We start from the raw sequence: 19,386 nt of genomic DNA, 5'->3' as shown, positions 1-19,386 counted from the left end.
TGGAATATAAAGCAATATAGAGATACATAAAGATTTATAAATATTGTTGACTATTATTATTATAGTGGTTCGCAGCCCTGACTGCAATTCAGAATCAGAGAGAACTCTTCACGGATACTGATATCTGACTCCCTTTCCAAATGAGTTAGAGAAAAATCTATCTCTAGAGGTAGGGCCCAGAGAAGAGGTTTATTATTATTATTATTATTACTATTATTATTATTTTTAAATGTTTATGTATTTTTGAGGGAGAAAGAGAGACAGAACACGAGTGGGGAAGGGGCAGAGAAAGAGAGAGAGAGAGACAGAATCCGAAGTAGGCTCCAGGCTCTGAGCTGTCAGCACAGAGCCCGTAGCAAGGCTCGGACCCATGAACCATGACCCGAGCTAAAGTCGGACCCTTAACCGACTGAGCCACCCAGGGGCCCTGGAGAGATGAGTACTTTTAAAGCTCCCCCAGATGATTCCAGCAAGCATCCACGGTTGCCAGGCAGGGCAGTCGTGCTTTCTTGCGTGTGGCCCTCGGTTTGGCTCTTTCATTTTGATTCAGGTGACTATGGTGGGGCAGGCCGGATCCAGTAGACTCAGCTACGGGGGCTGCATGGGCAACCGCCCAGTCCCCTCGCCTGCTGTTTAATTGGCTTCTACCCCTCCTGCTTCTCTGGCTTTTCATGTGTTCCCCCTCTCTCCAAGGCTACCTTGGAGGGTCCTCCTGAGGTTGAAGATAAATTCTTCCTTCCTCTGTTGACTCATTTAGAGGAGAGTTTAACTATAGACCCGACATAACTTCCCTGTTAACAGCCCGCGGCTGCCTGGGAGCAATCCCCAGTGAAATCAGGAGAGGTCGGCATTTGGCCTCTTTGCTCACCATCATCACCATCATATCATATTTATGCACCACCACGTGCGTATAATCCTGCCCTGAACCAAGCACAGAGACCGCCACGTCCACCTTCCGCCAGGGGCTTTGTAACTTAAGCCTGCTCTGGTGTGCTGCTTAGACCAGGTATGGTCATATCAGAATGAGGCTGCCGCCAGCAACCACACGTTAATGTCAGGATCCCTATTTTACAGTCCGCCCATTCAGATGTTAGGCATGAGCGTAGGAATATAGCCAAGAAAGGGGAAAGCCGCCAAGATGACTTTTAAGGTCTCAGAATGTTAAGCTTATTATTTAACCTTTCTGCGTGATGGGTGTAGAAAGGGCAGCATAACTGCACTGCACTTTTTTTTCCTCACTTAATTCTATATATTTTCTGGAAGTTAAGACAGTTACCTCAAGTGGGAGGCAGTATTAAGTATTTTTCTTGCTCCTCACGGGTCAAGGGATTATCTGCCCTTACGATTCTCTTCCTGACTGCACAGGGCAGAACATCCCACAGTTACTTACATTTCTCTTCTCTTCTCTTCTGAATTTGTAGAACATTTGTACAGATAACCCCAGTCACTAGAGTAGACATTGGAAAATCCAATCCAAGCTCTGGATTTTTTTTAAGTACCCCAAACTTTGGCATTGTGCAGAAGCAATAGCCACAAGTAATTGAATTTCTTAGTTTTTATCCAACAGTTGATGTTTTAATTTTTTTTATGTTTATTTATTTTTGAGAGAGAGAGAGACAAAGAGCATGAGCAGGGAAGGGGCAGAGAGAGAGGGAGACACAGAATCTGAAACAGGCTCCAGGCTCCGAACTGTCAGCACAGAGCCTGATGCGGGGCTCGAACTCGTGAACTGTGAGATCATGACCTGAGCTGAAGTCGGACGCTCAACCGACTGAGCCACCCAGGTGCCCCAAATGTTCTTTTTTCTTAATGTTTATTTATTTTTAGAGAGAGAGAGAGAGAGCATGAATGGGGGGAGGGGCAGAGAGAGGGAGTCGCAGAATTCGAAGCAGGGTCCAGGCTTTGAGCCATCAGCACAGAGCCCGATACAGGGCTTGAATTCACAGACTGTGAGGTCATGACCTGAGCCGAGGTCAGGTGCTCAACCTACTGAGCCACACAGGAGCCCCTAAAGGCACATTTTCAATGTAAAAGGGAGTATTTATGTGATACACTGTTTTAAATTTACCATTTCTACATGGAAGACTACTTATAACCTAAGACAGAGGTCTTTGATTCATATCATTTCATCCCATTATTTTTCAATTTCTAACATTAAGCTATACGATCGATGTTTTAAGTTGAAAATAATACCCAGTGGGGCGCCTGCATGGCTCGGCTAAGCATCTGATTCTTGATTCCAGCTCAGGTCATGATCTCATGGTTTGTGGGACAGAGCCCCGAGTCAGGCTTTGCATTGACAGTGCAGAGCCTGCTTAGGATTCTCTCTCCCTCTTTCTGCCCCTCCCCTGCTCACACTCTCTCTCTCTCTCTCTCTCTCTCTCTCAAACTAAATAAATCAATGAATGTTTTTTAAAAAGAGAAAAGAATACTCGGCGATTTTAAAAAAGCAAGTGAAATTGTACCATCTACACTTTTTAATTTCAAAATCTGCCACTTGGTTTTGAAAAACATCTTTATCTTGATATAATCATTGGATTCTGTAACCTGTAACAACAGGAAAAAGAACTACACGCTCTGTACCTAAGGAAAGCAAACCTCTGAGAATGTTCAAAATGTATACATCATCTTAAAGGTCACTTAAAATATCTTTTGAGTAGTAGTGCTTGTGTTTTTAAAAACTGTTTTTTTAAGTCAGAAATTCCATCAGTAATATTGCGCAACTAACCCATGGTGGGGCCTTAAAAAATATTCACAGATGCACCTGCAGGGTCCTGATATTTAACATGTTTATTGATCTTGAGGTGCTTTTAGAATCACTTCTTAAAAGTGTCTGCATTTAATGCTAAGTGGATTAAAGCAATTTAATTCCTGGAAAATTGGTAATACAATTACATATGTGGGTAGAAATACGCTCTTAATAAGAATATTTGAGCCAACAGAATGCCTCTCCCCAGAATCCTCTGGGAAACTGAGAATTTACTGTATTTTAATAATAGAACTCCTTTGGATTTGTAGAGTATCTTCAAGGACCCAAGGCCTTTTTCTGTTGACTGCTGCGTAGTAAGTTCTGTTTTTATGGAAGCATTTCTAAATTATTTTGATGGTATTGACAATCTCTCACCTTCAGGGGTGGTACCAATGATAACATACCAAAGAGAATATAGTCCTGTCCTTGGGGGTTTGCCATTTCAAAATGTATTCACACCCATATCCTTAAATGTTGCTGGACTTCAAATGTTGTTAAACATACCTGCTTCTGTAGAAATAAAAATGTTGAACGAATCCAACTATGAAAAGCTTTAGGGAACGGATACCTGAGAATCAGATGCAGGAAAATCAGCATTTGTCCCTTCTGCAATTTTAAATGTTTGAACATGTGGTTTGGAACTTCCCGCTGGTCCTAGAAGCTAGTGTCGAGTGACGGTGGGACTGGCAGGGCTCTGGGGTGCCGTGAGGTCACGGTGACCGTCAGCCCTCACTTCCATGCTCTTCTGATCCTGCTGACCACCAGGGAAGGGACGGGGCCCACCGTCTGGAGCTTCGTCCAGGCTTGGTCACCCCTTCTGTTTGCAGTGATCCAGCACAAATCCGTGGTTCCTACTCGGGGCTGTCCTGGCCTCCAGATTAGGACAGATTACGGAGGGATTAGGGTCTCCTTCCAGAAAGCTGGTCTCCTCCTTCTAAATGTGGCCCTGAAATATTCTCAAGCCTAGATTTTTTTTTAAGTGTCTAATTTTTCCAGAGAAGTTCAATAGGTTTTTAAAGAATTAACCCCACAGATCTGAGGGTTAATCTTTATCCCGGAACTGATTTGAAATTAAAAAATGAAAGGAGTGTCCCTCATCGTATACTTTTTTATTATTTGTTTTTTGAATCTATTTTATTAAACTACTTGCTTTAATTTGAATGATTCGGAATCCAGTTACCTAAATTTTAATTGTAGTTGATGATAATAGCAAGTTTTGTGATGTCAAGTGAAGTGGGATAGAGCCCCACGTCGGTGCAGAGCCTGCTTGGGATTCTCTCTCTGCCCCTCCCCTGCTCGCACTCTCTCTCTCTCTTTCTCTCTCAAAATAAAAAATAAATAAATAAATAAATAAATAAATAAATAAATAAATATTTTTTAAAAAGAGAAAAGAATACTCAGTGATTTTTAAAAATCATGTGAAATTATGCCATCTACATTTTTAAACGTCAAAGTCTCCCATTTTTTTATTAGTAAAAATGAATTCGTTTTTTTATTAGTAAAACTGAATTAGTCAAATGGATGATTTCTAAGGTTCCTTCCAGTTCCAAGTCTTATTATTTTTAATTTGGAACCTTAACAATGTATCGTTTTATTCATCCAATAATAAAACACCTAAGAATGATTTCCACACTGCTTTCCCCTCCTTACACTACTACGATGAAAATGTAACATATAATTTCTCATGTGTCTGATTAGCAAGGTCTGCTTTAACATCCTTTATCAAGGGTCTGCTTCTTTTTGTCAGCCAAGACCACTCCTAGAGAAGAGGTCCAGAACATTACCTTGTTTTGTGAATAGTGGTAATGTGAAGAGTCCTTTATATTTCTCTTTGTCCCTCCGAAAAATGAGTTCTGATACTTGACCTGTGTTTTACGTAGGGTTCGGTGGTAAAGATAAAAATTGGATGCCTCACAATAGAGACACAACATAAATTTAAAAGCACAGGCCCAGGCACACAATCTATGACGTCTTCAGTGTCCACAGACCATTCTTCTGTCCGTTCTTCCAAATTTCTATCCGAGGCCCTGTGTTGCTTCATCAAGAAAGCCACCTGCGGAACAAATGTGCCTATATTGAATAATACATCTACGGTTTGGAAAGCTGCTCTGCTCAGCCTCTAAGGCTGATGAACAGCAGCTCTCCATGGTGCATAAGGAAGTAAACTGGTGCTGGCCCAAGAAGAAAATGATGTCACTTAAAACTCTACCGTCTCTAAAATTTCTGGGGTGATGAAAATGTCATAGATACTGATTGTGGCAGTGGTGGTTACCCTGGTGTATGCATTTGTCAAAACACCTTAACTGCACATTTAAAATGGGTGCTTTTCAGCACTTTCAACGATAGCCAAATGACAGACAGAGCCTCAATGTCCATCAACTGACGAATGGATAAAGCAATTGTGGTTTATATACACAATGGAATATTATGTGGCAATGAGAAAGAATGAAATCTGGCCCTTTGTAGCCACGTGGATGGAACTGGAGAGTGTGATGCTAAGTGAAATAAGTCAGACAGAGAAAGACAGATACCATATGTTTTCACTCATGTGTGGACCCTGAGAAACTTAACAGAAGACCATGGGGAGGGGAAGGAGAAAAAGAAAAAAGGTTAGAGAGGGAGGGAGCCAAACCATAAGAGACTCTTAAAAAGTGAGAACAAACTGAGGGTTGATGGGGGGGGGGGGGGTTGGGAGGGAGGGATGGGTGGGTGATGGGCATTGAGGAGGCACCTGTTGGGATGAGCACTGGGTGTTGTATGGAAACCCATGTGACAATAAATTTCATATTAAAAAAAAATAAAATGGGTGCTTTTCATCAAATGTAAATGATACATTTTCTTAAGTCAACTTTTTTTCAAACAAACTGATTCAAGAAAAGGAAGAAATCACCTTTGTAGATAACCAGACAAAAATGGAAGTCAGAGGACCTGAGTTTTTGTCTCCGGAATAAACCGTGTTACTTAAGGGAAGTCTTGAAATATCTTTGTTTCTATTTTCTCTGATGGGAAAGGGAAGTTAAATTGCTTCTCCTTTTAGTTCCCACCCTGCAGTAAGATAAAGCAGCATGCAAAAAGTGACTCTTGATCCTTTGAGTCCTGGTTGCTTCCAGAAGCAGGCAAAAGCTGCAATTTTCTTTCCTAGAAAAATGCACACACACAAACTGCACACCGTTTCAGGGGCTTCACGGCCTCCCCTTTCCCCAAGCTCATCCGTGGAACCCCAGTGAAGAGCACTTACTTCAGTTCTATTTGTTTATTTTTAAAGTTTTTACTTATTTATTTTTTAGAGAGAGAGAGAGCGTGCAAGGGGGAGAGGGAGAGAGAGAATCCCAAGCAGGTTCCACACTGTCGGCACGTAGCCCGACGTGGGGCTTGATCTCATGAACCGTGGGATCGTGACCTGAGCTGAAATCCAGAGTCAGACGCTTCGCCATCTGAGCCACCAGGCACTTTAGTTTTTCAAGTGAACTCAAAGTAGGTAAGAGTCAAGGAGAAAAAGCAGTATTGTTTCTAGTGCCTACCTATGTGCGCTAAGCACTGGAAATACAGTGCCGCACAGAGAAAGCAATCCTTGCCCTAGAGGAGTACCTGATGGTCGAAATGTAGATACTCGGCCACAGGTAAAGCTTACGCTCTTGGTGATGCCGAACACCATTTGTTCAAGTGCGAAGTACCACGCTAGCTCTATTGTTACCAGTTCACACTTTATCTGGGAATTCATCACTTGAAGACTCTGTGCCGCCCAAGTGCTTCTGAGACCCTGGGGTTATAATCGCAGGGGCCTCTTGCAGTTCTCGGAATCTCCTTCTCCCCACTTCGGCCTCAGAGTTCCTGTCTAGACGAGTAGTTCATGTGTAAGAAACAGCACACTCAGTCCACCTGGCTTAGAATTATCCATGCCTTCTTTTGTATTGCCATGCCACACCTCCTGAGGTACAGAGATACTAATATAGTAGCTAGATGCTTCAGAGTTCTGGATCTTCTGGGGCCTCACATCATCATGGGGCCATTGAAGTGGCTCAGATTTGCACACTTGCTTCTGGCTTATTGCAGACAAAGCCTGCAAGGAAGAAAGAATCTGTCTGCAATTGTTGCCTCAGTCTGCCCTTTCCTTTCCTTTCCTTTCCTTTCCTTTCCTTTCCTTTCCTTTCCTTTCCTTTCCTTTCCTTTCCTTCCCCCCCCCTCCTCTCCTCTCCTCTCCTCTCCTCTCCTCTCCTTTCCCTTCCTTTCCTTTCCATTGTCTACACATAGAGAGTTGCTTAGTGACCTTGGTCACTCTCTAGTGACCTGTTGGTGTTGGCCATCATGGCGGGGCCACCACCAAGATTCTAGATCCTGCCTCGAAGAGGGGCTCCCATCAGGCCTTTGCTCAAGAACCCACGCCAGGTGCCCCAGAGCCGCTCTACATGGCCTCAGTGATTAAATGTTTCTATTTCTTACTAAGCAGAAATAGATTTTCCTTCCTTCTGAACTGGGAATGGGCAGGCCACTGGCCTGCTGTTCCCTCTCAGTAGGAACTTTTTTTCCAAGTAAGCTCAGCACGTGATGATGCCAAGCTGTGTGACATACCTGGGGTCCACCTTTGCCCTGTGATTAATGGTAATTCAACTGGTGGCTCTCCTAATTGATTTCTCCCCTCCTTTCACAGAACCATGATGGCAGCATTGACTTTCGAGAGTATGTGATTGGCCTGGCTGTCCTGTGTAACCCTGCCAACACGGAGGACATCATCCAAATGGCATTTAAGGTACTGTCAGCCCCGCTGAAAACATCTTCGTCTGCCTCGTGAACAAGTGTTGACTCTAAGTGCATTATGTGAAAACCAGTGAATCCATTACCTGAGTTTATAGATCTGCTGGGACGTGTACACAGGGGTAATGTGATTAAGACAATTGCCACTGAGACTAAAGAAACCACAAGCATCCGGTTAAGCAAAAAGGAAGTCTTTGGGAGAAGCTTAACTAATAGCATCAAAATTGAAGAGCCGGTGAATTTAACAAATTCGCTTTAAAAATTCTTTCTTTCCAGCCTGTCCGTTTTGGAGCCCCGAAGTGCGGTGTATAAATAAACACCACCTGCCACTAGTCATCCTAATTCACCATCCGGAAAGTTCTCCTCTGTCCTCACATTTTCTCCTTCTGTGTGTCAGAGCTATTTTAAGTGCTGTTTTCCTGATGGAATTTATTTTATTGTGGGATGTCAGGTGAGCGTCATGCTAAATGTCCCAAGTTCCCACCCTGTGTGTTTTCCTGGGGTATCACGTGTACTTTCACAGCGATATCAGGGAAGGGGGGCGGGGCAGAGGAATAGCATGCATGGTCCCGTGCTCAGCAGAACCTGGTGGAGGTTTGAGCTGTGACGACCCCGACTCCCGTGTATCACCTGCATGCCCCCAAGAGGAGCTGGAAGAATACGTTCCCAAAGTGTTTTTCGTTTTTCTGAGATAAAAGGTCTTCCCGTTCTAAGGCTGTGTCGTCTGCTCTCAAGTAAAACAAAAACTTGATCTCCCTGCTTGTCTTGGTACCTAGCTGTGGGTATTGACTCATCCTTCAGCCTCGTGGAGGTCTCCCTGTTTCCACCCACCATGACCACCGAGGACCTTCCCTGTTCCTGCTCCTACTTCCCTCTCTTCCAGATTTTCTGAGAAGAGCGTCCCACAAGGTTTTCTTTCCCCTCTATTGTCTAGAAAAGACTCTCTTCCTCCGAGAGTCCTTTCTCACGTTTTAGGGGCCACCAGGGCAAGCCTCAGGAATGTTCACGTGCTCTGTCATCGACGGCGAAGTCCCCGAGCCGGCTTTGTATCTCAGATTGGTTAAAACGGAGTTAACTGTTAGGCCTATGAAGAACCCAAGTGGTTGATGCTTAGCAGATGGTCAGAAGGCAAGGGCCAGAACTTTTTCCAAGTTTAAAACGTTTGGCTTTTACAGACTTATTCATCATAAAACCTAAAATTATACACATAGCTAACTGATTCCAATTCAGATATTTCTGTTTCTGTTTTGGGACTGCGTACATAATTGTAAGTTTAGCTGAGTAAATGGTCACTTTTGGTTCACCGATGAAAGACCCGGTAGAAAATTTGGCCCTCAATCACAGTAATTATTGTTTTTAAAGACGCCGTGAGATTTTTCTCTGGCCTAGACCTCGGTTTGGTGCAGAGGCAGGCAAGGAGGACCTGAAACTATAATTAACTCTTTTTCCAGTAAGACAAGGGTCATGCTTTCCTGTGGTTATTTTTCAACCTCCTTTTCCAGGTGTGTTTGGTGTTTAAAGAAATATTTTGGCACACTTTTATGTTTCATTTAGTAGTATCCATTTATACGTACGGGATCCAATCCTTTACTTGGGAAGCACTTCCCAGGTAACTCCCCGTCCTTGATCCCATTCCGTGACCACAGTGACCTTCAGGGGTAGAGTGTTAGCTAGCGTTCTCTAGCCCTGAGCAGACAGGCGTGGACTGTGGCTGCAAAAATCACCATCTGGCCGGGGAGGGGGCTCAAGGGTGGACTCAGAGGCAGCGACCCCAGAGGCCAGTTAGAATGAGCACCTCCAATTCTGTCCTCTGTCCTCAGTCGCGTTCCAGGGAGGGTCCAACTGGTCCTGCTGTAAAGAGCGTGTGCTTGCTGGAAAGACGGGGTGTTTTGGCTCAGAGTCCCACCGTAGTCCATGCAGTGGGGAGATTCCACTCCCCCTAAGGAAATCGGGGTGCTGAGCTCTCTACTGGAATCCAGAGTGTGGGATTTACTCTGCAGCAGGGAGACTACTGGGAGCGATGAGTAGTTGAGGGAAATTGAACATTTCAGTGAGGGGCACAATCTGGAGTAGTGATGACAGGGGCCAGATGGAGAAGAAGTAAAGGCCCCCAGTATGGACACGTGAAGGGAACTGCCACAGAAGTGAGAGCCACCAAAGCACCAAATGTGACAGATGAGTTGCCGAGGGTTGTTTAGGGATGGAAGGCCCGGGAAGGAAGCTGCGCTCCCACTTGTGAGGAGCCGGGTGTGACGAGATCCTTGGCAGTTACTGCTGAGCCCCGGGCCACCCTTTGCAAAAACAAATGCTCATTCGCTTTTCACTTTGGTGCTGTTCTCCCTCCTATTGGGGCTGAGTCGCATGCTCTTCATTTCCGGTTCTCCAGCTCTCTGGCAGCTTCTTCCAAAGTACTTCCTCTGGTGCTGTCCCAGGGCTTTGCCTTATTGTGTGCGTTCCCTGCAGATAAGCTCCGACACACCCCTCGTCTCAGCTCTTTGCTGAATCCCCGGCTCAGGCCTCGCCACTGTCCTGAGCTGAGGCGCTTCATCTCCTCCCACTCAGGTTTTATGCCCCCAGGTCCAGCTCCTAGGTCTCGGGGGGACCCCTGTTCTCCCGTTCTTGGTAGGGCACCCACTTCATCCCAGGTGCCCAGGCTAGAACACCCCCGCCCACTCACACTCCTTCCCGTCCATCCCCGAGGGCCCCGATTGCCATGCCAGTCCTGCCCCTGCTTTCTTATAAATCCTGCCCCTTCCTGTCCTTCCCACTCCTCCCCCTCACACTCTTTTTTTTTTAAGTTTATTTATTTATTTTGAGAGAGAGAGCATGCGAGCATAAGTAGGGGAGGGGCAGAGAAAGAGGGAGAGAAAGAGAATCCCAAGCATGCTCTGTGCTGTCTGTGCAGAGCCTGAGGCAAGGCTCCATCTCACGAACTGGGAGATCACGACCTGAGCCGAAATCGAGGGTCCGAGGCTTAACTGACCGAGCGAGCCGCCCAGGCACCCCTCCACGCCACACTTAATTGGCTCTCCCGCCTCTAGTCTTTCCAACCTTCTGACCCCAATCCATCCTCCTTGCTCTGAATTCACATATGATCACAGCACGTCCCCCACTGTCATAATCCCACAGGGTTAGGTGAGGTGTCACACACCCATCATGGCGTGAGTCCTGCTTGTCCGTCAGTCTCCTGGTTCCAGCCCCCGACACTCACCTGCCAGTCCTTGTATGTTCCAGGAATATCCCTTTGTGCTCTGAGACCCACCTCACGTGTCAGCTGGGTCAAGCTTCCCCTGACCTCTCCCGTAGGATTCATCTTGTTCTCCACAGGCCTCCCACGTCCTCTGTACTTACTGTTGTTGTCACCCCTGTTTCAATTCTGTCTCTTTCCATGCCCAAGCTACATGGGCAGCAGAGACCATTCTAACTTCACATGCATCTCCCTTGCCCCTGGCACAATAACGGTTTGAATTATTAAAGATTTTCTGAGATTACTCCATCCCATTTCTGTTCTGCCGGCACTCATTCCTATATTTTATTTTCCTCTTCCTTCAGCTCTTTGATGTTGATGAGGACGGCTTCATCACAGAGGAAGAGTTTTCCACCATTTTGCAGGCCTCCCTTGGGGTGCCCGACCTGGATGTTTCCGGTCTCTTCAAGGAAATAGCCCAGGGGGATTCTGTTTCGTATGGTGAGTGGGCAGCTTGGTTTCTGCTTTAGTTTACCAGGAGCCATCCCTGACTACAGATGGACCCTCGGGCGGAAGGTCCCTCCACTAATTCTATTAACAACAGAAATAACGGTAATAATGATGTTGACAGTAATAATAACAGGGGTAGTGGTGTAAGAGTAGCTAATTACTGAGGGCTTAGATGCTAAAGCACTCTTCTAAACATTTTTTAATAAATCTTTATTTATTAGCAGGCCTATTTAGCAGTACTCTTATTTTTTACTTTTTTATTTTTTTTAATGTTTATTTATTATTGAGAGAGACAGAGCATGAGTAGGGGAGGGGCAGAGAGAGAGGGAGACACAGAATCCGAAGCAGGCTCCAGGCTGTGAGCCATCAGCACGGAGCCCGACGCGGGGCTCGAACTCACAGACCGTGAGATCATGACCCGAGCCGAAGTCAGACGTTCAACCGACTGAGCCACCCAGGCGCCCCTAATCAGTACTCTTAATTATTATTTGATTGAGATGCATAAAGTTTAACTAACTTACCTAAGGGCATCAGCTAGAGAATGTCAGAGCCAGGATTCAAAAGCCACGACAGTCTGGTTTTAGAGCCTGCCCTCTGCCCTCCCCACCTTACCTGTCATCCGCTGCCCCTCCCGGAAGGGTCTTTTCCCTTCCACCGTCTCCATGGCTGAGCAAAACTGAGCAAGTCAACTGAAGTGGGTGTAACCACAGTAGAGCGGTGGGGACTGAGGTGCCAACAAGGATAATAGCAGCTAAACCATTTATTGATGTTCACCGTCAGCAGCTTAGCTAAGCTTTCACACAGGCTTGTTTTCTCCCATCATGTTGATGGCACCGCTGTGAAGCTGGGACTTTCACGGCAGAAGAAGACCCTGTGGCCACATGGCAGGTCCATCCATCAGTGACCAAGCTTTCTCCAGATGGCTTGAGTCCACACATCAAAACAAGTCCCCTAGGGCTGAAGGATGGTCCGTCGGTTTCTGAGTTATTTCCCGGTACAGTTGTTGAGAAACAGCTGAGTGGAGAGGCCCAGGTGACTCCTTCCCTGGCTTGGCTCAGCTGTGCCATTCACGTCAGGCTGGCGTACCTCCCCCAGCCTCTCCTGCGTGCTGCAGGGGGATTCCTCTTGAGGGCCTCTTTCCTTATGGTGCAGAGAGTTTCAGCTTGTTAACTTTCATGGGATGGGGGAATTAGATCGCAAACTTCTTTTCCTCTCTGTTTTTAATTACTATCATTCTGCCTGCCCTTCATTCTATGTTAGGTAATTAAATGCCTAGGGCACTTACTCTATTGAGAGGAAGGAAGGAAGGAAGGAAGGAAGGAAGGAAGGAAGGAAGGAAGGGAAGGAGGAAAAATGGGAAGTACATACTGAGATAAAATGTATGAGTCATAAACCCCCTGGGTACTCATTCTCTGACCATTTTCCTTTCACAAGTAAGACTGCTTACTGAGTTCAGAACAACTCAGAACAACTATTTGGTTGCCAAATTCAGAACTACTATTTGGAGTAATCTATTTCAGTGGCAGTTATACCAAAAATGATTTGTTAGGTAGTCATAACTTTACCTGTCAATTTTAATAATTTTATCTGCTTTGTTTTTCGGTGTTTAATCTTTTTCTTTTTTAGAATACACACCGTATCTCCCTTTCCCCGATATTATACCTGTTTCCTTTTTTTTGCAAAAATGTTTGGAAGCATTTAAGTATGATTTTATAAAAGAATAGCTATTGAAATGTATCAGAATGTGACCATTTAAATTATTTTCCTTCTCGGTTTTCCATTAGCCAAATTAATGCCCAAATTCCACAGATTAGCCAGTTCACAGCACTTCTTCTAGAAATGAGTTGCTTTTTAATGCCACTGACATCCCCAAAGAGGACAGAGACCTTGACTGTTTGAATAGAGCACAAGTCTTGAAAGACCTTGGTTTCAGTAGATCAACTCTCCTGTTTACTTTCCTTAAAAGTCACTTAAGTCCCCTGTGCCTTCATCACTGAGACAGACTTCTGCAGATGAACCTTTATTTTGGATGTTAAAAAAGAACATTCAAAGAACATGTTAATAGCTTGCCTGATTCAGAAACATAAAGCGGTCTATTAATGCAAAATAATGTTGCTGTTGCAAAGCATGATTTGGGCTCAGTCTGGTAGCTTTCTCATCACTGAGACCTATTTCTTTCTCCAGGAGTTGTTTGTTAGTCTAACGTGCTGTGAAATAGACTCTGGGTTATCAGAGGATTTTTAAAAAAGAAATAGAACTAGAACATGGGGTTAAAAATCCTTTTATTTGGATAGCTAGCTGATTCAAAGTCTAGGCTCCTTTTGCTGTGTAAACTCAATAAAGTTCTCTCCATCCAAACAGAAGAGGATAGAGGGGCTTCAGAATTGAGGGTTGGCATTATACTTCAGAAACATCAGGTTATCGGAGGCTTGACATGCAAACTCTGATGGTTAACTTAGTTAGCCTTCTAAACCTCTACCTCAGTTCGTAAATCCAAGACCCCAAAGATAGAAAGAGGCCCATGACTCAGGGATCTCATGATAGGATGATTATATATTGTACCTTCTACTTGTCTTTATTGATCATAAGTCGGGGCTCAGCTTCTCAAGACTGTGAATTAGTATACCAGAATTAAAGGTTAAAATCGTTTGAAAAGCCAGTAAGAAAAAGTCATGAGCAATAGCATTTTTAAGCATTGTTTTATCATAAAAAATAACAGCAATAGAGAAAATTGAATGAAACATAAACATAGAGCATCACAAGCTTTTGTAAAGTGAACACTTATGTTACCAATGTTCAGGTCAAGAAATAGAGCTTTTCGGGGAGACTGGGTGACTCAGTCAGCTGAGAGTCTGACTCTTATTTTTGGCTCGGGTGACGATCTCACACGGTTCAGGTGTTCAAGCACCGCATGGGGCTCTGCGCTGTCAGCTGGGGAATCTCTCTCTCCCTGTCTCTCTGCCCCTCCTCCCTTCTCTCTCTCTCTCTCTCAAAATAAATAAATAAACTTAAAAAAAAAAAAAGAAATAGAGCTTTTCAGGAAACCCTTGTGCACCCCTTCCCAGGGACAACCCCCTTCTCTCTCCTAAAGCGGGCATGACGGACCTGACTTTAAAAGTCCAACATGGGGTTTGTTCTCACGAACCATGAGATCATGACCTGAGCCAAAATCACGAGTGAGACGCTCGACGGACTGAGCCACCCACGTGTGCCTAGCTAACCTGACGTTCAAAGGACTCTCTACCTCGCTTTACTTGTTAGCATCTCACCACAAAGTACCATCGTTAAATATCATGTGTTAGCTTTGGCCGAGTTTTTGAACTTCATATAACGGACTCATTCGAATATGCATTCTTGTGTATCTGGCTGTTTTCATTCAACGTTATGGCTTTAAGATCCGACCACATGGCTACAACACAGCTGTTTGTTCATCTTCTCTGCCGTAGAGCTGCTCTGTTCCATGAAAATGCTACGCATCCCCATGTCTGCTGCCGACAGACTCGAGTCGTTGGCACTGTCACCAGTCATAACTAAGGCCGCTGTGAACAGTCTTATTCATGTCTCCAAGAACACACCATGCACAAATTTCTCTAGGTTATAGACTTCGGAAGAGAATCGACAGGTCACGGTGTATGTACATCCTCCACTCTACTAAATGATGGAAAAACTGTCTTCCAAAGTGGCTGTATGATTCCTAAGAGTCGAGTAATGGGAGTTTGCAATGATCCTATCGTTAAGGTCCTATATTAATCGGCATCGTGCCAAAAGAAGGTGCGTCTTTATTTACGGGTTTTTTTTTTCTCTCTTCTAGAGGAATTTAAAAGTTTTGCCCTAAAGCATCCACAATATGCGAAGATATTTACAACCTACTTAGACCTCCAGACGTGCCATGTGTTTTCATTACCAAAAGAAGCCCAGGCAGCTCCCTTGATCGCCAGCAATAAAGTCAGTCCCGAAAATCACGACGAGAGCACCTCAGACAAAAAGGATGATTAAAAGCAAATATTCACAAGGGAAGTCATTTACTTGAAGTTGTAAAGGCATTTATTGATAGCATTTTCAGTGTGACTTTTGAGTAATGATGATGTTTAAAATGGAAAGCTTTTTTGAAATAAAAATGATAGATTTTTTTTATTAAAAGGCTTTTATTCTTATACGTATATGAAGTAATATACGTATGAAGGGAATACATATATTCCCTTTATTTTATGTTGTGCTGTGCTGGTTGGTTTATTGGTGATAAATACGTTTTTATGGATTTCCCAACTTAATTTGCATATGCAAATGAATGCAACGGTCTCACTTATTTACTGATGAGTGCTAATCAACACTGTAAAAAGTCTTAAAGAGGGTAAACACTTTTTAAACCTACTTCCCTCTAAAGAAATGAAGTAATATTGTTATCTCGAATCCCTTCCCGTTCTGGAAATGAGTGAGAAGTCTAAGGAACATTGTGGAATTTCATGCCGTTAATTTCACAGATGCATTATTTCTATTTCCAATTCAGTTTCTTGGATCACTGAATTTGCTGGATTGGAAGAGAGGGAGAGCTTCGTTAATTCAGTGAGCCTTCTTAAAACTCATATTCTCTCTCTTGCACCTTTATGGAAGATTTCCTTAACCGCCTGCTAAGGAAATTATACCATTTTGCATGACCTACAGTTTAGAACCTTGTTTTAAAGACCCAGGCTACGGCCAAAGGCCAAGTGGGAATTGCCTTATTGCAGGTAACCTTAATTACCTGCTGAGAAAATGAATCATTTGCCACAGGGTCTAGTTTGAGTTGCATAGTTCAGAATGTAGGGCTTGCCCACTAAATGAGTCAGATCTGCCTTCCTTAGATAGTATTAGAATTGACATATTTTACAATCCAAGTGGGATGGTAAGCGTCCTCACAAATTTTACAGCTTGTCTGAGATGTCTACAGGGAAAACACAAAGCGTTCCTAAATATCGAAAGTTAGGGAATCTGAACACCTACTTTATTAGTGTAAAGAATTTAACCCCCGTGCGGGAATCTGGCCGTGACATCTTTCCTTTAGGTTAGGCAGCAACTTCCTTCAAGTGCCATTTTGATTGGATGTCATGCATCCTACATATGGTTAATATCACCTGTGTTTGAAATTTTGAACGAAGACCCAGTTACTATAATGTACAAAAATAGTTGGCTCACTTCTGAATTGTGTCTTTGAATCCAGTCTCTTTGTTTGGGCTGTGTTTCTGAATATATTGGCGATTTACCCCCGAACTCATTTTTTTAATGCCATTATTGAAGTTGGAAAGCCTCACGAGAGGTGGGTGATCATTTCAAGCCAGTTTTACACATGAAGCAGTTGGTGCTCTAAGTGAATGAGTACATTCGGAGCATCGCTTCCCAAAATGTTTTATACTTAAGCACGTATGATCGTTTGCTTTTTCATATGCCTTAAAGCTGTTTAGACAAAGTATTGAATGAGCTGGAAAGCATTGCTTAAGTAATTAGAAAAGTATCTGTCCCGAATAGTGTCTGAGTGTGCGATAGAATGCACGTACTACTCAGGTACCACGATCGCTGTTTATCATAGAAAGGGTGCATATTACTCCTATTAGTTACGAAAAAGTAGCATTAAAAATGGAACGTTTCCTATGAGCCTCCTGAAAACGATCCCACTGTTTTCCCATTTTAAGCTAATATTTTGTGCTCCTTAAGTCCACTTCTGCCAATGTAATATCCCTATTTTATTATGTTACTGAATAAATAAACTTGCTACGTAAAATTCTTGGCAATTAAAAAGTTCTGGTTTTGCCATTTTGTCTCAAAGGTAATACACCTTTTTAATATCATGGTTTGAATGTGTTTGCATATTTATGAACGTGATTAATCATTCTTGTTTGCCTTAAGCTTTATGAAATGTCAGGCATGATCTTACTCTAATGAAAAACTCAAATTTTAGCTAAAGGTGCCATAGTTCCTATTCTTAAAGAAGTTGACTTTGGCCAGTGGCGTGTGTCTAACCACAGTCATGATCATCAGTATCCCTACAGTCTAGGTTCTTCTTGAAGCCATCATAGCAAAGATTGCCTTCAAAGAGCCTTTTCTCCTCTTAGAACTTGAAGTAAGGAATTAAGTTTCATTAAATCAGTTAAATGCACTGTGGTTTCCTATAATAGCTTGAAAAAAAAAGTTATTTTTTGAAAGGAGAAATACTAGATCCTAAGACCTAAAAACTACAGGGGCGCCTGGGTGGCTCGGTCGGTTGGTTAAGCATCCAACTCTTGATTTCAGCTCAGGTCACGGTCTCGTGGTTTCATGAGTTTGAGTCGCACATTGGGTTCCTCACTGGCAGTGTGGAGCCTGCTTGGGATTCTCTCTCTCTCTCTCTCTCTCTCTCTCTCTCTCTCTCCTTTTCTCTGTGCCCTCCAGCTCACTCTCTCTCTCCCTCTCCCAAAAATAAATAAACAAATGCAACTGAAAAAAAATTAAAAATCCAAAAAACTCGAAAGGTTTCGATCAGAACAGTTTCTGTTGAAGAACAATGATGTGCTGAATGCTTGTAGACCAAATTGCTGGCATTATGCGTATTTCATACCCCCCTGCCGCTGCTTCTCGAGTTTCGGAGGGCTGGCCGTGACTGTTAGTAGTGGTACCCATCACGGATATTTCAAAGAGACCGCCTCCCTTTTAGAAGACGTACGGTCTGCGGTCCGCGTGAGGCACAAACAGTACAGAAATCTGATTCCCAGACTCGGGGACCCTCCCCTTCACGCTACCACAAGTGCAAGATGGGGAATCGGCCCACCGGGCGAGGTGGACAGGTGGGCTCCCTACCCCAAAACCCTTTGTGTGTTTGTTTGTATATACCAATCACCAAAGTGGATAAGAAGCCACCAGTGAGAAACCACTCCACCGGGAAGCAGACCTACTTACCATCTTTCCCCTCTTCTTCCTGTTCTCCTGAAGAGACTTCAGTTTTTGTGGTTGTTGTTATACCAAAGTATTAAATCAGCACTGCTTGTGGTTTGACAGAAGTGAAGGCCCTCATGAAGTTCTTGCTATGTTGCCAATACACATGTCACAAACCCGAGTAAACAGGGTAATGGCCTGAAGAGCTCTTGTCCCTTTTAGCCCTTTCAACGTAGCACTTGTGTCTAGGTCACCTGTCACCTTGTCGAGTGTGTGTGTAAGGGGCTCTAACCAGCTGTCTCCCCGACACTGGGATATCAGCTCGCTAGTTTTTCTAACGTGGACCTTATCGTTTTCTTATCATTCCTCTGAAAGAGTCTCTGTACCTTAGAAAAAATAAAAACAAAAAAAGAGAGAGAAGAGAATAAACAGAAAAATCACGGTTGCTTCCACCACCCCAAATCTGCAATTACGAATGTTTTGACATGTTTTATTTCACTTTTTTTTCCCAAATATTCTTACATTCTCAAGATAAGAGCGTGCATGGTATTCTACACTCTACTGTTTCACTTGGAATATGACATTTTCCAAGGTCATTCGATTTTCCTGCGAATGTGAATTTTTCGGTGTACCTAATGTTTCTTCAGATAGCACTAAGATGACACGTGTGATCATTCTTCCATACTGAACATGTGAGTTGGGTTTTCGTTTTGGGTTCTGTCTGACTCCAAAGGCCAGGCTTCTTAATTATTTACACATAGCATCACTGTTGCCTGATTTCTAGAATTGATAGAGTAATGTCTGCCATATGTGGGGTCTAGATACCAAATTTTGACTGAGTTCATAAATGGAAGAAAGACAGAGGTGGTTGGGATGGGAAAAGATGGGTGAACTGAGGCCCAGGATAGGCGGGCTGAAAATCCAGAAACCTTCCCATATGAATAATCGAAGGGACTGTCAATCAATGGCAGGGTCAACTTCAGGACGCTACAGTAATCTTTTTCCTTTGTGGGTAGTGAAGGAGCATAAATCCCCTGCTTCTTCTGGGTCCCTCTGCTGTGGGACACAGTACAACTCTGCTCGCAGAATAATGTCATATGATCATCAAGGTCGAGTGTAGGGAACTGAGCACTAACTCACAACTGTAGTATCTAGGACCTTCATTCGCACTGTTGTGGAGCACCCCCTTTGCTGTTCTCGCCTACACCTTCGGCCTCCTATAAATTCCCTTGCCGGGCAGAGAGAACAATGACTGTTACAAAGCACAAACCAGTTATCACTTCTCCAGTTAAATTCTTTCTAATGC

At 43.8% G+C, this 19,386-nt stretch overlaps 1 protein-coding gene across 2 annotated transcripts in view; it reads left to right on the top strand.

Moving 5' to 3' along the window:
- The window catches only part of LPCAT2 (lysophosphatidylcholine acyltransferase 2), a 70,973-nt gene extending 54,003 nt beyond the window's left edge, over positions 1–16,970 (top strand). For both annotated transcript variants that reach the window (XM_030299267.1, XM_030299268.1), the window contains 3 exons: positions 7,398–7,496; positions 11,054–11,189; positions 15,010–16,970. In XM_030299267.1, the coding sequence (XP_030155127.1) occupies positions 7,398–7,496; positions 11,054–11,189; positions 15,010–15,194 (420 nt within the window). In that variant the 3' untranslated portion in view covers positions 15,195–16,970. The remainder of the gene's footprint in view (positions 1–7,397; positions 7,497–11,053; positions 11,190–15,009) is intronic.
- The last annotated feature ends 2,416 nt before the right edge of the window (positions 16,971–19,386 follow it).

This window comes from Lynx canadensis, chromosome E2 (genome assembly GCF_007474595.2).
Source record: "Lynx canadensis isolate LIC74 chromosome E2, mLynCan4.pri.v2, whole genome shotgun sequence".
NCBI lineage: Eukaryota > Metazoa > Chordata > Mammalia > Carnivora > Felidae > Lynx > Lynx canadensis.
The sequence above is the reverse complement of the archived record's forward strand: the minus strand, read 5'-3'. Positions and strand labels throughout refer to the sequence as shown.